The 16,587-nt window shown below is 47.6% G+C and overlaps 1 protein-coding gene across 1 annotated transcript in view; it reads left to right on the forward strand.

Moving 5' to 3' along the window:
• The window catches only part of LOC149855871 (uncharacterized), a 45,551-nt gene extending 43,507 nt beyond the window's left edge, over positions 1-2,044 (forward strand). The window contains exons 6-7 of the mRNA XM_090021149.1: positions 1,237-1,298; positions 1,444-2,044. Coding sequence (XP_089877275.1) covers positions 1,237-1,298; positions 1,444-1,485 — 104 coding nt within the window. The 3' untranslated portion in view covers positions 1,486-2,044. The remainder of the gene's footprint in view (positions 1-1,236; positions 1,299-1,443) is intronic.
• The last annotated feature ends 14,543 nt before the right edge of the window (positions 2,045-16,587 follow it).

The raw sequence follows: 16,587 nt of genomic DNA on the forward strand, positions 1-16,587 counted from the left end.
GGTGCCAAATGGAACTTTGTTACTGAGAAGTAGGTATTTGGTTTTATTGCTGTTAAAAAAGAAAATATCACTGTTACATTCCTCTTGAATCCTTCGTGGCAAAACTGAAAGGGACTTTAAATACAAGTCCTGGTACTGAAATTTAAGAAGTGGCTCAAATTCTGTGCATTATTCAGAAAAATCTTTTTAAATCATTTTTGGTTGGTAAGTTACATTTATAGTTGCATTGCCCCAGTTTCCTCTGTGAAAGTCCTGGGCAAGGTGTTTAGAAAATATGAATAATAATATCACACAAGACTATGTCCTGAATGCTTCTCATCCTTGCTTGAAGCCAGAGAACACGTTTTATATTGTAGCCTTTTTTGGCACAGCACAGATTTTACCTTCATACGTAAAGCACTATATGAAGGTACAGTGCTGTGGCAGGCCTACGCCTGCAGCACCACACCAGCATGTCCTGCCCACCTGGGTGCTACCCTGGGGCCTACTTGCCTGCCACAACTTGGGCTTGTATAAGGTTACCTGGAGGTGTTGTTCAATGTTTCTTTTTCTTTACCCTGAGGTCTACACTGGTCTTTCTTCTGCAAGGCTCCTCCTCCCCTGCACCTCACCCCTTTCCACTCAGGTGGTCTGCTTTGGGCTGATCAGCTGTGGAGCGGGATGCTGGTGTCATTGCCTCCCTAAGAACTCCTGCCCACACTGTTCTTTGCAGGAATATGGCCAGGCTCTCCTGCCGTAACAAATGTACAGTTTAACTATAACTGAATACAAAATGCCCTGATGGTGCAGGTGAACAGGGCAGCAATGCTACTTGCCTCTAACCACTTCAGTCCCACACTCTAGGCTCAGCAGAATGTGCTTTACCCAGCTCCCACACACTTCCCCAGGTGCGGGTACGCTCCGGGTGGGCCGGGGCTTTAGACCTGTTGGCGCTCAGCTACATGGTGCACCGCTTCATGAGATGTTTCCTCATACTCACTTGGGCCCTGCGAGGATGGCACTGCCTTTGCAGGAATTTCTGACTCCAGGCACACTCATACACGATGCATAGAGCCATGAGTGCACCCAACAAGTTCCCTCTCTCAGTGGGTCCTACAAGTCCTTCTCAGATGGGCCCCATTCCATCCCAACTGCTCTCAGAGTACCTGTCAGCATCACGGTGAGCAAGTGGTTGCTTGATCAGGCATGCCTCACCAGTCACAGCTACTGCTCCGATACCTGCTCTCTCCCTCACAGATTTCCAGCCATCTGCAACTTCTTCTGAACTTCAGGAAGGATCCCCAGCTCTACTGCCACGGGTATGTGTGTTCCCAGGCCCCGCAAAGGGTTTGTCCTGCAGGCTGGGCTCTGGAAGCGTTATCCTGTGGGTAACTCCCATGGGGGCTTGGTGCTCCCTCTTTCTTCCTCCCCCAAGCTGCAGCTAAGGTGCTCCTTTTATTCTAGGAACTCTCCAGGGCCCAGGCCACTCTTCAGGCTCCCTCCTAGCAATTTCCCTGCAGACTGGCCACTTGGATGCCATGAGCCTGCCACAGGTGCCATGTGAGGACCAGGCTCTAATACCTTCTCCTGTAATTAGGATAACTGAAATAAATGGGACCACCTGAGAACTAAGGTCCTCCTCATCACGGATAAGAGTATTTTCAAACACTAGTCCTGTATGTTTGATAGCAACTGTATCTTGGCTGAGGTTATTAGCAGGGGTCTTCACAGTGATGTGGACAACTGGAGCATCCAACACACTTTGCAGAAGCAATCAGAAACAACTAGATAGCAGTTAGTGTCCGGTACCATCATACTGAGCTGCATTTAGGCTGGTGACGTCAACAGGGAAGGTTCTTTTATTCAGTCCCCTGTTCCTGTGCTATTCAGTCAGCCAAGAGGAAGCAAAGTGATTTTGACATCCCAATAAGAGCTGTTAATGCATCATTCTTGGCTCGAATGCATGCTGCTAACGTGAAAATGACAGGAATGCTTTGACAGATCTGTCTAACAGGACAGATATAAGCAGTGCATTAGAATGAAGCCTTTTTCATATGTGTATCATTTGTAGCAAAGTATGATCGGTGTTCTTAATAAAGTATCTCTTCTTCCAAAGGAAAGAAAGAGGAAATTAGATAAAGATGACAAGTGATAAGACGAAGGCATCAGAATTTGAAAGAAAAGATTACATTATTGCCTGCCACCTTCTAATAGCTTTGAATTCTAAAGACTGTATTATCCCCTGGCTCTCTGCTGTTGGGGCTGCTTGGCATGTCTGCAGGCACATGAGATCAGGTACAATGACACCTCCCCTTGTGAGGTTTGCTCCACATTGGAGTCTGTAGAGTAGTGGACAGGGGAGCTCCAGACTACAGTGCAGAGACTGAGACTAACATCAGGCGTGGCAAAGTGGAGATTGGCTCTTACTGCCAGGCTCTTCACCAGAAGAAAGAACAGGGAAGAGCAAGGTTGGCTGACAGGATACAGGCTGACAAGAGGAGCTCCTATAATGTCCAGCCAGGGATCGCTTGGACAAAGGTTGTCTCTGGCCCCAGTGCACACAGTGCCAGGGTCACCACCCCCCTGGATCTCCACAACATGCACAAACTCCTCACCACCACCCCGGATCTCCACAACAGGCATAAGCTCCTTACAGCATCAGTAGAGTCAGCAGAACCACCAGCTCATGCACCTGAGAAAAAAAGGCAAACAGCAACCACACCTAAGAAGAAATGCAGACTGGTCATCATGGGAAACTCCCTCTTGAGGAGTACTGAGAAGTACTCTTGAGCAATCTGCCACCCCAGCCCCTTAGCCCAAGAGGCCTGCTGCCTGCCAGGAGCCCATATCCAGGATGTAGCTGAGAGGATCCTGAAACTTATCCAGCCCTCCAACCAATATCCCATACTCCTTATCTATGTGGGCACAAATGACATGGCTTGGAGCAATCCCAGCCAGGTCAAGAATAACTACAGGACTCTGGGAGTGGGGCTCAGAGGGTTGGGGGCACAGGTGGTTTTCTCCATGATCCTTCTAGTTACGGGTCACAGGCATAGGAGGGAGAGAAAAATTGTAGAAGTTAACAGAAGCTTGCGGTGCTGGTGCCATCATGAAGTCTTCAGCTTCTATGACCACAATCCATACTTCAGAGAGAGGCAGCGATTTGTTGGGAAGGGATGGCCTTCAACTCATCCGAATGGGGAAAAAGCTTTTCTCAGCTAGAATGGCCTGCTTGACCAAGCTTTAAACTAAGTTTGCCAGGGGGTGGGCAGATAACCACCAGTGCAGGCACACCAAGCGTCAGCCACAAGAGCAGATGGTCAGGCTGCACAAGGAAACTCACTCTTACCTCAGCCCAGGGACGGGACTCTTCAAGGAGCGTAGGGAAGCCTACGGCCTCCAATGGCAGGCTCACTTGCCTATACACAAATGCCAGGAGCCCAGGCAACAACCAAGAGGAACTGGCCCTTCTACTAAACAGAAATGACTATAATCTCATAGGGTTAACAGAGACCTGGTGGGACTTCACCTATGACTGGACCATTAGGTATAGATAGCTATGACTTGTACCGGAGAGATCATGTTGCAAGAAAGGGCGGAGGTGTAGCTCTCTCTGTGAAGGAGCAGTACACTTCCTTCCAGGTGGAGATTGGCAACCAAAGAGGATGACATGAGACCTTCTGGGTAAGAATATGGGGGAAACGTGGTGAAGGGGATATAATGGTAGAAGTCTACTACAGACCTGCTAATCGGAAGCAAGAACTTGACCGTGAATTCGCTATGTCTTCATGGTTGTCATGGGCAACTTCAACTACTCTTCCATCTCATGGGAAGAGCACTCAGTCAAATGCAATCGGTCACAGTGCTTCCTCACATGCACTGATGAGCTCTATTTGTCTCAAGAAGTCTACAGGCTGACAAGGGGCAAGGCACTGCTGGACTGGACTTGGTACTGGCCAAAGGGGACAATCTAGTGAGCAACCTGAGAATCAACAGGAAGCTGGGAGACAGTGATCATGAGTTAATCACTTTCTCTATCCACCACAAAGCTGGCAAGTCAGTCAGCAATGTGGAAGTCCTTGACTTTAGGAAAGCCAACTTTCACAAGCTCAGGGTGCTAGTAGTTGAGGCCCTGAGAGGCCATAATCTGATGGGGAGGGGAGTCCACAATGAGTGGTTGCTCCTCAAGGATGCAATCCTTGAAGCACGAGGGAAGTCCATTCCAGCCCATACAAGACATAGCAAAAGGGCTGGGTGTCCCCTTTGGCTCAGTAGGGAATTCATGGACCTCCTGTGTCTAAAAGAAAAGTTTATAAAGGATGGAAAACAGGAAACACCATGTAACAGGGGGTTTTCCTGGGGCCAGTTGGATGTTGGCCTACCCACCTGTTTTCTGAGCTAACCACCCACTTATCTTACCTGTCACATCTTGATGGGAAATGATTACGGTATTACCCAGGTGGGAGACTCCTTGTTTCCTGCCCCGATGCCAGGGGGTGTTACCTGAAGCTCTGAAACCTTCCCTACACTGCAGCCCATGCCTCACAGATGGCATCTAAGTTCTTGACATCTCTGGCCCCCACACTGAGCCCCATAATGCTCCAGTCTGGGCCCCAACTGGATCTCTCCCATTGGGGGCCTACTCTGCCCTCATTCTGGGCTGTCTAGCTCCCTGCACTCTTCCTCCTCTTGGATGTGCTCCCCCTCTCCCCCAGACCTTTGTCCACATGGGCCTCACCTCCAAGACCAGTCAGAACCCCAGGGTTTTGGCTCTGGGCATCCCTCAAAGTGGACCCCTGGCCCTTTTGACCCATCTGGTCCTGGCCCCCCGCATTGACCAGTCAAGAGTGCCTCAAGTCAGGCTTCTGAGCATCTAGCCCACACTCTCCAACACGGGTCTGCCTTCTCAGGCCCTACTATGGGGTTACACACCCGGTTGTAGGAGCTGGCATTATTAAGGTGTCCTGACCTGCCTTTCACTGCATTGGTAACTAGTCTGGCATTTCCTGGAGTTTCCATGCCACTAGGAGCCCCACCAGGCCACCCATCCCTGGCAGGGTGTAGCTTTAGGTCATGCCCAGGACCAAGAGCCTTCTCGATCCCCATATCCCCAGCCCAACCTGTTTCTGAGCCTCAGCTCCACAAGCTGATATCTCTCTAACAGCTGCCAGCAGCAACCTGCTGCTTCACCCTATATATCATGGGTCTCAAAATGGCCACTGTACTCAAGCACCTGGCTGCTGCCTGCTCCAGCCCATAAAGTGGCAGGCACCAACAGTGCCTTGCCACACCACCAAAGAGTATTCAGCACTGGCCCACACCTGTAGGGAGTGAACTAGGAAAGCCAAAGCTGATACTGAACTCAAACTGGCTACACGAATCAAGGACAATAAAAAGTCCTCCTTCAGTCCTTTTTCCGATAAGGGAAGTCGGAAAAAAAACAAGGGCAACATTGGACCCTTGCTAAACCAAATGGGGCAACTAAGAACCGGCACCCAGAAAAAAAAAAAGTCTCCTTACTGATTTTTTGGTGTCAGTCTTCCACCAGCCCAAGGGGATTCCCCCCCGCCTGACACGATGCAGGATCACCAGAAAAAGGGTGAACGTACGCCCAGCATTGGCATGGATCTTGTGAGGGAATACCTTGAGAGGCTGGACATCCACAAGTCAGCTGGCCCAGATGGAATGCACCCAAGAGTGCTAGAGGAACTGGTTAACATCATAGCATGGCCAATGGCAAGGACATTTGAGAGCTCATGGTGCTCAGGTGAGATACCTGAAGATTGGAAAAGGGTTAATGTGGTGCCTATCTTCAAGAAAGGGAGGAAGGGAAATCCAGAAAACTACAGACCAATCAGTTTGACCTCAATCCCAGGAAAGATCTTGGAAAAAAATCATCAAGAAAACCATTAACAACAAGCTAATGAAAGGCAACACTGAGAGATAGCCAACATGGCTTCGTTGCAGGTAGGTCTTGCCTGACCAATCTCATTTCTTTCTATGACCAGGTGACATCACCTGGACAAAGGAGAACAGATTGATATCATATATTTGGACTTCAAGAAAGCTTTTGACCTGGTGTCCCATGATGTCCTCATGGTAAAACTGGGGAACTGCAGCCTTGACAACCTTACAGTCTGATGGCTGGGGAACTGGCTCTGTGGATGGACCAAGACAGCGATAGTCAATGCAACCAAGACAACATGGCACATGGTGACCAATGGTGTCCCCCAGGGCTCCATTCTCAGACCTGCATTTGTCAATGTATTTATAAATGATTTAGACTTTGATGTCAGAAGCGGACTGGCTAAGTTTGCTGACAACACCAAACTGTGGGGAAGTTTGGTCACCCTAGAGAATAGGCTGGCAATCAAGGCCAACCTCGACAGGTTTACAAGGTGGGAGGATCAAAACCTGATGGCATTCAACATGAAGCAATGCAAAGTACTCCACCTCAGGAGAAACAATCCACATCACACTTATAGGCTTGGCAGTGCTACACTCACTAGCACTGTGACTGAAAGAGACTTGGGGGTCATGACTGACCACAAGATGAACATAAGCCACCAATATGACACCACAGCTGGCAAAGCAAACAAAGCTCTGGTGTGCATCTACCAAAGCAAGACCCAGGGGTGCAAGACGTAGGAAGACGCAGAAAGTCATCCTCCCACTTTACTCAGCCTTGGTGAGGCTGCAGCTGGAATACTATATCCAATTCTGGGCTCCACAATTCAGAAAGAATGTGGAGAAGCTTGAGAGGGTCCAGAGGAGAGCCATGTGCATGATTAGAGGACAAGAGAGCAGGCCTTATGAGGATATGCTAAGAGCCATGGGGCTCTTCAGCCTGGAAAAGCATAGGTTCAGGGGCAACTTGGTAGCAGCCTATAAGTACATTAGGGGTGTGCATCAGGAACTGCAAGAATGTCTGTTCACCAGGGCACCCCACAGGAAGACAAGATCCAATGGTCACAAATTCCTAGAAGACTGTTTTAGGCTGGATATAAAGGAAAAAAATATTTACCGTCCGAATCCCCAGGGCGTGGAATAGATTTCCCCCCCAGAGGTGGCACAAGCACCTACTCTGGACGCTTTCAAGAAATACTTGGATGCCTATCTTGCTGGGGTGATCTGACCCCAGCTGTCTTCCTGGCCCTTGGGCAGGGGGCTGGACCAATGATCTTGTGAGGTCCCTTCCAGCCCTAATTTCTATGAAATCTATGAAATCCAAAAAAACGACTATTCTTAAAGGGGAACATAGTTTTCTAGGAACATAGCTTTATGTTTATAGCAAAGATGATTATGTTGAACTGTTAAAACTTACAAATCACGAATGGAAGAATTAAACATGTCTCAGCATCTTATGTCATACTAGCTGTATAAGGAAGCTGCCGTTGTTGACGCAGAAGGGTGTAACAAGTAACTACATAGAATAAAAGGGCTGTAGGCGGTAGGAGCAGATGAGAAAGTAGCAATCAGTAGCATATGGAAGGCAGACTCTAGTCTGTGTTATGAAATAGATGAGTAAAAATATTGTAATCCTTCAATATGGTCTCATTGCAAAGAACAGTGCAGACTGGACCACTGCAAACTGGCATAGTCAGCATCCCTGTTATGAGTTCATAGTCCCTTTAAGGCTGAAGTTTGGAGAGTTGTAATCTTCCATTGGATCACATGTCCCTGGGGGCTCATGTGGCTGCCATGGGCAGTACCCAAGGCAAAATTTTTAGTTCAGGTGCAAAGAGGTTAGTATTGCAGGTAGGGAGAGGTTATATAATAGCTAGACAAGGTCTCAGAAAATGTAATCACAACAGCTTTAACCTGGAGAAAGCTTTGGAGGTTGTGGGGAAAAAAAATGCTGAGAAGAGGAGCTAGCAGCAAAGAATAGGAAATTGTCCTGAGGAAACAAGGTTAGGGACAAGCATGGCTGGAGTGGCCTGCTTTCTGTTTTCATAGATTCGTAGAAAAGTAGGGCTGAGGGAGCGCGGGGGTCCCCTACACATTGCTGGGTCTTCTCCCACAATAAAGGACTGCTAGTGGAGCTACCAAGGCTAGCTTCAGAAGCTCATTAAAGCTCCTTATGGAAGGCAACCAGAACCCTGACATTCTCTGTCCTGTTCTATTCTAATGGAAAACACACTAAAATTATCCTTAATACCACCTCATTTAAGATAGAAAGGCAAATTACTTTTGTATCACAAATTAGTTGGGCATTCAGCATGTCTAAACATTTAGGCACAAGCTTTCAGACTCTCCGCTGATGGTGGTGCCAGATTACTTCACTTCTGGAGCAGTGTTCTGCAAACCTCTGATAGAGATCCCAAGATCCCAAAGAACTGCAAAGAACAGCCAGTCTGACAGGTCCTTTCTTCTGCTTTCTTAACCTATAATGAAGTTTTCACAAGTGAAAGCATTTTTGGCTTTTCTATTTCAGATCTGATGCACACAGTGCACTGGCTTGGGAATAAAGAGAAAGAACATACATAATGAACGTTTTCTTCCTTCTAAAGAGAAAAAAAAAAAAAGATCAATGACTGTTTAGAAGCTCCTGACAGTACAAGATGTCTTTAAATTAAGTCTCCCTTACCTTCCCTTACAAGATTTAAAAACAACTGTCTCACTTCCTAATTTACTCCACTAATCAGATAGAGTGGAAAGAGGTTCTCTTGTGCTATTTGGTCCAGTGACAGACTTGTGACCACTAGCAGTATACTCTGATTAGCTTGAAAAGCACAGCTTGGGAAACCTTAGTCCTGTGGGTCAGTAAAAACAAAAATCCTCTCTCCTGAATTATCCATAAGAAAATGAAAACACCAGATTGGAAGCAAGCAGTAGACATAGCCCAGCATTAACTCCTAAGATGCATTAGGAAGCACCATGGAGCTGGAAGCAAATACATATGGGTTGAACATATACAGCTCCTACTAAAGTCCTCAAGCCAAATTCTTTTGTGGTGTAAAGATATTATCATAGGGATAATGTAGGAAGCATCTGTATTTTAATTAAAAAAAAAAAAAAAAAAAAAAAAAAAAAAATCACACAGCTTTTTACCCCACTCTTCTGTTTTGATATCTACTGAGTTGCAAGGCACTAACATTCTTTCCAGAGATGTATGCTAGAGCAAAGGAATAAGCATTGAATGGGCTGTGTGGGTCATGTGGACTTATCTGGGTCAGTATAAATAGCCTATCAAAATTTGTCAACGCATAAATAGAGCTGCCTTAGACAATGTAAGGCAGACCAGTGACAACATTATTCACTTTTAATAACTCCTAGTGAAAGTGATTTATTTGCATGTGAATGAATGATTACCACTCTGACCACAACCCCTCTCCCACTGGAGATCCAGGAGCAGTGTTGGGGGCAAGCACGGTGCATATACAAACAAGGTGACTGGGGCTTGAAACAAGGTGGAGCTGCACAGGGGCTTGTATAAGGACTTGCTGTCCTAGCAACAGGAAGAATTCCAGTCAGATTGGTCAGGGCTAAAGCCAGGGATGTTGGATGCAGTCATGCAATCTGCCTGACAGTCCAGTGCAAAGGGAGACCATCCTCACCAAGCTAGAGTGGGCTGGCTGGTTAAGCTAGGTACATGTTAAGGATTTGCTTTCTCCAGTGATTTGGTTTTGAAAGGGTTGCTCTGTCGCAGCAAACGCTTGCTTGCTGCAAGCTTCTGTAGCCCGGGTGGTACTCCAAAAGGTACCCCCTCTCTAATTGAAGGGATCAAAGCAGGTGCACAAGCGCTGTGGGAGGTGCAGGGACTCTCCTACCCCTATAGAGGAGAGCCAGACCACCAATGGGGACTTAACCATATACCTTTTAAAACTGGGAACATTATAGCCATAAAAATCAGAGAGTATAGTGGACACTACAATGCCCCAAGGCGGCAGGACTCAACAGAGGTTAGACACTTACAATCACAGAAAACAAAACAAAATATAACACACAAACAGCAGAACAAACAATACAGGCTGGTGAAATATAAAAAAAAGGCACAAAATGTCAAATGACAAGGAAATATAGGGCCTTGGTACCTGGAGGGGGAAAAGGGGGGGAAAACAATGGCCCCTTTCCACTGCAAGAAGATTTGCTTCTTGTTATCTCCCTCACCCCAAGTCACCTCCCCAGAACTCCCACATGGCAGGCAGAAACACTGCCACACACCCACCACTGGTGGCACTGCCCCACCCTCCGAGGGGTCTTAACCTTCCCAGAGCCCCGGCCTCACATCGAGCTGCCTGGCCTCTGATCGGAGGAGCTGGAAGCAGAGCTGGGAACCCCTCAGGTCACTGCTCAGATCCTTCCTGGAGCGGGGGAGCCTCTCCTGCTGGCTGCAGCCTCTCCCAGGGGATCCTGGAGCCCAGTGGGGGCCTCTCATGCCAGCCACACGCCACATTGCTGAGGGTCCCACTGCTGCCTGCAGGTCCTGCTCTTTCGGGGCACTGCTCCTGCCCTGCTAGCTCAGCTCTGTAAAGCCCCCTCCTTACTGTCCCTCACTAGTCTCTCCAGAGTTAGCCCACACTGCCCCTTTTATCCCCCTCCAGGTGACCCAAGGGACCAATTGAGATGGGGGGGAGGGGAATGGATGAGTCTCTGGGGCCTGATTGGTGCAGAAAGTCCACCAGTCATCCTTTGCCCTTGCAAAACCCCTGGGCCAGGTCACTTCCAAGACAGTTGCAGCACACTGGGACATGCTGACAGAGCTATTGTGAGAAACACAAGTGCCAAAGCTGGAGGCTCAGGCTCCCCTTTGAGCAGAATAGATGCCCCAGTTCTACTACTAAGAAGGATTTGCTTCCAGAAACTCTGCAAAAACCTGGTACACCCTGTAATACTCTGACACCTACTTGTGTCAGCTTTTTCTCTGTTCTGACTTCTTTGTGCTGCTATGACAGTGCAAAATAGCCCACAGCCTAATACCTTCAGCCCCTTTGGGATCCCGTTTGCTAAGAGGATGCTCAGTACCAGCAGCTGATGTGTAGATGTGGCTGGGACGTTTTGCACTTACCATAAACATCAGGGACTGCTGCCAATTAGCTCTCATGGTATTGGCCTTCAGAGAATACCCAGCTCTCACAGAATTTAACAATGAGAACTGATATTTTTGTTTTACACATAAGGAAACTGAGGCACTGAGTGGCTTCCGGTGGCTGAACTGGGTATAAGACCCCAGTCTCCCAAATCCAACTGCCCTAGTTTAGTCATTAGGGTGTACTGGTGTACTGAATCTCCTTGTTTACAGCTGAGAGGTTAATTTGCCCAGTGTAAACTGGTCTGATAATGGTGAAGGAATGTGCTGTGTTGAGGAGCTGTTAAAAGGAGCCTGACCTGCAACTTCTGGGTTGGGATTTTAAACCTTGCATTTGTTACATTAATCACCAGTTCCTGTCTATGATACTTAGCCAGGACCAAGACTGGTTGCCTGTAGCTCCAAGAGTTGTTCTAGGAAATGGAAACCTTCCCATCTGGTCAGGGTCCCTGTACCAAGGGCCAGAGAGAGGCTGTCCCTTAGGATGAAAGATTCCCCAGCAACCAGTTCTGCTGGTTTTGTAGCCTGAATAAGCTAGTGGAGTGACTCAAATGGGCTGTAGTGTGACAGGGGCAGAACTCCCTGTCAGGGAGGGCCATCCTCTCTTTGCAGATAACAAAAGGAGCAGGACTCTGGGGCATCAGACCAACAAATTTACTCTGCATTTCTCTTGGCGCAACTGAGAGCAGACTGAGTGAATAATTCCAGGATAGCAATGAATTAAATTATTTCCTTTATTAAGTGCAGGACTGATAGTTATCTACTAATTTTATTTCTTAAAAACAAAGCTTCCAGTGTTTATTTAATTAACTGCTGTCAGCGTGTTTTGCCGAACCATTGGGAAAGGGGGGCAGGTCTGCAACATTCTTCGCCTCATGGCTCCACTTGGAATTGGAAATAACTCAATTATATTTAACCATGGGGAGGCAATGAAGTGTGTAATAAATATTATTGTTTCATTAGGGTCTCTGCATTTAATTTAGATAAGTATTTCCTCACAAATGGGAAAATATTGCGCTTTTTTTTAGTGATAGCACAAGTTAGCAGCCCTCTTTGTCCCCATGTAATATCTTTTCCCTGCATTTCCAGTGACAGATGTCCTTTACCAGAGAGGGGTCTGCATCAAAAAGAGCCATATCTCTGAGCAAGAGCAATGCAGTCGCAGCAGGACCCATGTCACCCTCCATGCCTTTTCTTGCCCTAGAAGTTACTCTGCCCCCAGTCCCAGTTTCCTCTTCCTTGTACATGGGCTGACCCTTCTAACAGCCAGTGTGGAGAAGAGGTAGTTCAAGTGCAGAACTCCTCCTGCTAAGTGCCTCTCCCCACCCCCAAAGTAGATTGTCACCTACAAAAGCTTATGCCTCTCTGAACACATCAGTTTGTAAGGTGCCACCATGCCCTGCCTTCTGCCTGACTTCAGGCTAACATGGCTAGCTACTTCTCTCTCAATACCCCCGGAGAATGTAATGGCAAAGGACAGGTGAGACCAACCAGAATATTTCTTTTCAAACTGTAATGCCTTCACTTTCTCTGGACCCATGCAGATCTAGAAACTTTGGCTGAAAGGAAGCGCAGAGGCTTTGCATCACAGTCTCTTTCATAGACTTGTTCCTTCTTATCTATTGGCTTCTCTAAAAAGAAGTACTGCGTATGGAAAGAAGTATTTTGTGCACAGCTGTGCAACAGTCTTAGACTTTCCAACACTGGCTTATACCTATTGAACAAGTTCTGCTCTCACACTGATGCAGATCTTCACTGTTGTGACCAGCCTACATGGCTCAGTTCTCCTTCCCACAACCCTTCCCTGTTATATGAGTAACAGTCCTTGGAGTTACATTGGTGTATACATGGTGTGAGATCAGGACTTAGCCCTGGATAATGCCATTCTAAGGGAGTGTTGGCCTTTGTTTAACGCTGTGCCAAGAAGCATTAAGTAAAAGGTAGATCTCTTCTTTTTGCAGCAGAAGTGAAACAATTCTGTACAAAAGTGTGCAGAAAAATTACCAAATGAGAACAGCTCCTTTGAATGTAAAGAGAGCAGAATGGGCTACATAGGGAACAACACAGCTGACAGTGTCACTGCCTGTGCAATCTTTTTTGAAGTTGCACCTTTCATCACCAAAAAAATCTGTATTCTTTCCTTGTCCACAGCTGTCTTAGCTTTGACAACAGGACCTTATTTGCAATGGAAATGTGGCTCTGGCATGGAATTTTTGGAGAGAAAAATTTGCACATAATAAGCTTTTTACATAAGTTAAACACACAAGGCAGTCTGGATAGGATAGTTCTAAGTTAAGAAACATTTATTTTTCATAAGTTACTGCTTTTTCCCTATCTAGTTTACATGCACATCTTTAACTATTACAGCCACAATGAATAACATTAATACTGTTTGAGAGATGCTCTTTACCCACATCTTGGGCCTCTGTGATCATTCAAGCTGGCATAACTTTAGGAATACATTTCTGGTTGCTTTTCAGCTAGTATATGTCAGCATGGTGCCATGGATGTGAGAAGTAACAACTTTAACCACAAATGACTTTGAACAAGTGAACAAATGAGAGGTTCTGTAATCTATCCTCAGTGTCATGCAATAGAGTTGTCTGTCTTGTGCAGAGCTCTAACACTTAGCAGCCAATCGTGCTGGTTCCCTCTTGTAAATGGGGCTGTACCAACATGGTAGATGGCAGTGCATATACTAAAGATCTTTCCCTCTAAAACAATATCCATTCTTGAAGTTTCTCTCATCTCTGTTCATCTTGCATGGTAACTGCAATTTTGTGTGGGTCCAACTCTGGCCGTATTCCTTCAACTCATTTTTGTTTTATTTGGCAAGTCAAAGTGCCGTCCTAGGAAACAGAAACTCACTATAAAGTTTGCCTCATTAAACTGATTGCCAAGCTATAAAATTGTGCTCTTTTTTCAAGCTTAGAATTTGAATTAAGGTTCCCTTATTAATCGAATGATTAATGTGCTGGCCTTGTTGAGAGGAGATGGTGTGTTTGAATACAGTTGTGCAGAAAGAGATTACACAATTCTTTGCAAGGAAGCTGCTGGATGTCTTGACATCCCACAACACACAGCTGGTCTTGAAGTACCAGCCTACAGCAGTGGTCCCTCAAATTCAGTATCTTGCCTTCAGCAGTCTCAGATATGCTACTTTCTTCATTTTATTTCCATTATTTCCATTTTAAAATCACTGGAATTTCTACAGAGTGAAAATGAAAACAGCAGTAGCATCACTGCCACACAAGCTCCTCTGATCACCAAGGATCCTGGTTTTCCCTGATTAAAAAATGGCGAATTCTCTGATAAAAAAATTCCAGATTCTATGATTAAAACCCCAAAATCCATTATTAAAATGAAAGGCCACTATATATATAGGTATCTGTTGAACACAATGTTTTCTTGATATATTTACAATTTTAAAGCAATTTGGAAGCCTACCAGTGCCTATATCACTATTATTAAATAAATTCTAAATACCTATACATTTTCGTATTTGATTTTGGGTTTTTTATCATGGAAAATCAGAACTCCCCCTGCCCCCTTAGCTCACAGAACACAGGTCCAGGCCTCTCACTGCCAAGCCACAGCCCTCCAGCCCTGCTGGTACCCCTCACTCCTCCCACAAGCCCCTGGACCCTGCTGTTGCCCCTCACTCCCCCTCCCACAGCCCCCTGGCCTTGCTGGTGTGCCTCACTCCCTCCCCCCACCAGCCCTGCTGGTGCCTATCACTTTCCTGCCTCCACCAGGGCTCTGGCCCTGCTGGTACCCCTCACTCCCTCCCACAACCTCCTGATCCTGCTGGTGCCCTTCGCTCCCCCCACAGCCTCCTGCCCCCACCAGACCAACTGGAGGGGGCCCCCATCTGCCAGGGCTATGGGGCCAAGGACCAGGTCTGCAGCCCCCTACTCCCTGCAGCAGTGCCTGAGCCCTGGCTGCTGCCTGCAGGAGGCAGCAGCTGCTGCAGTGGAGCAGAGCACAGAGCCTAGCTTTCCCCACCCATGCTGCAGGCTCGGGTGGGAAGGCAGCTCCCCGCCGCTGCACACACTCATGGGGGAGCTGGAGGGACCTGTGCCCCGCAGATCTGTGCAAGGGGAGGAGGTGGGTGTGGGCTGCCTGCTATGTTTCAGGCCCCCTGCTCTGCTACCTCTGCACCCCACCAGGTGTGACTAAACACTGCAGGACAGAGCGGGGCCATGCAGGGAAGCTCCTTGCCACTGCAAGCTCCACGCTGCCCAGAACAAGGCACCCTGTGTCCGCATGGCATCAGCACGGGGCACAACCCTGCCCCTGCTGCTGATGCATGCAGTACAGAGTTTGCAGCAGCAGTGCAGAGTGCAGTGGCAAGCAGCTTCCCCGCATGGCGCCATTCTGCCCTGCAGCTCCAGATCACACCAGCTGGGCTGCAGAGGCTCTGGGGGAGGGCAGCAGGAAAGGGAACCCAAGTCCGCAGTGCACAGATCTGGGGGGCATGGGTCCCCCCTGCCTCCCCTGGGAGTGCAGTGCACAGTAGCAGGGAGCTGGCTCCAACCCCCACCGGTGAAGACAAGCCACCTATGGCCCTGTCCCACTCCCTGCCGGAGCCCTGCTGTTGCACATTCTGGCCCAGGTGCCAAGTCCCATGCACCCCGCAGCTGGGCAGCAGCCCCAGCCCTGCCCAACTCCCTCCCTCCCTCCTTATGGGGGCCACAATTCCCCCCTTGCACTTACCTGTGAGAGCTGCTCTCCAGGCTGCCTGGTGGCCACATGCATGCACATGCATATGGCATCCCATGCCTGACTGCCCTCCTCCCACTGCCCCCAGCTTCTCCCCCCAGCTGGAACTCTGCCAGCCTGCAGACAGCTCGCTGCAAAACTGCAAAATCTGTGGGTTTCTCCATTAAAAGGAAAAAAATCCATGTTTTCTTTGGGTAATGGGAGAAATCTGCTGTTTTCTCCATGTTTCCATGGAAAAGGGAAAACCCGGATCCCTGCTGATCAGTAGACCTGCTATAAACTCTCACCTTGTCCAAATCCTACCCTAGTTATCTTGGACATGTGATCCAACAGATGGGCATTAAACAGTGTCCAGATGAATCAACAGATTGCGGTGCAAAATAGGAAGCGTATTGGGAAAAGGAGAGGATTGCTTGGACAGTGGCCTGTCAGCAACTTCCCTGGCTTCTCTGGAGGGAGATCTACCTTTCATCCCATTGCTGATCACACTGGGACCACAATGGCATGAGGAGAGAAATGCTCCTTTGAGCAATAGGGAAGGTGTCATGTAGTGTTGTGTTTTACAAAGCAAAACTAATGACTTATGCTTCATCTTTAGAGTACTTAAACCCTGACCTAAACCAGCCAGGCTGCATATATATATATATATCTTGTCTAACTCTCCAGCACTGATGGACACAGTTTTCAACTAATCTGTTTTCCTAGGCACAGTTTTGCTCCCACCAGTATCTGCACTCCAAATGAGCTATAGGTGCAACCATTAGGAGATGAAGATGTGGTTATCTTTGGTACCTGCTATTTTGTTGAGCTTACAGTTTGTCAAGGATATAAAAATAGGATTCAAAATTGCACCCAAA

The sequence above is a fragment of the Crocodylus siamensis genome, chromosome 11 (assembly GCF_052110815.1).
Source record: "Crocodylus siamensis isolate JL-2025a chromosome 11, ASM5211081v1, whole genome shotgun sequence".
Classification (NCBI taxonomy): Eukaryota; Metazoa; Chordata; order Crocodylia; family Crocodylidae; genus Crocodylus; species Crocodylus siamensis.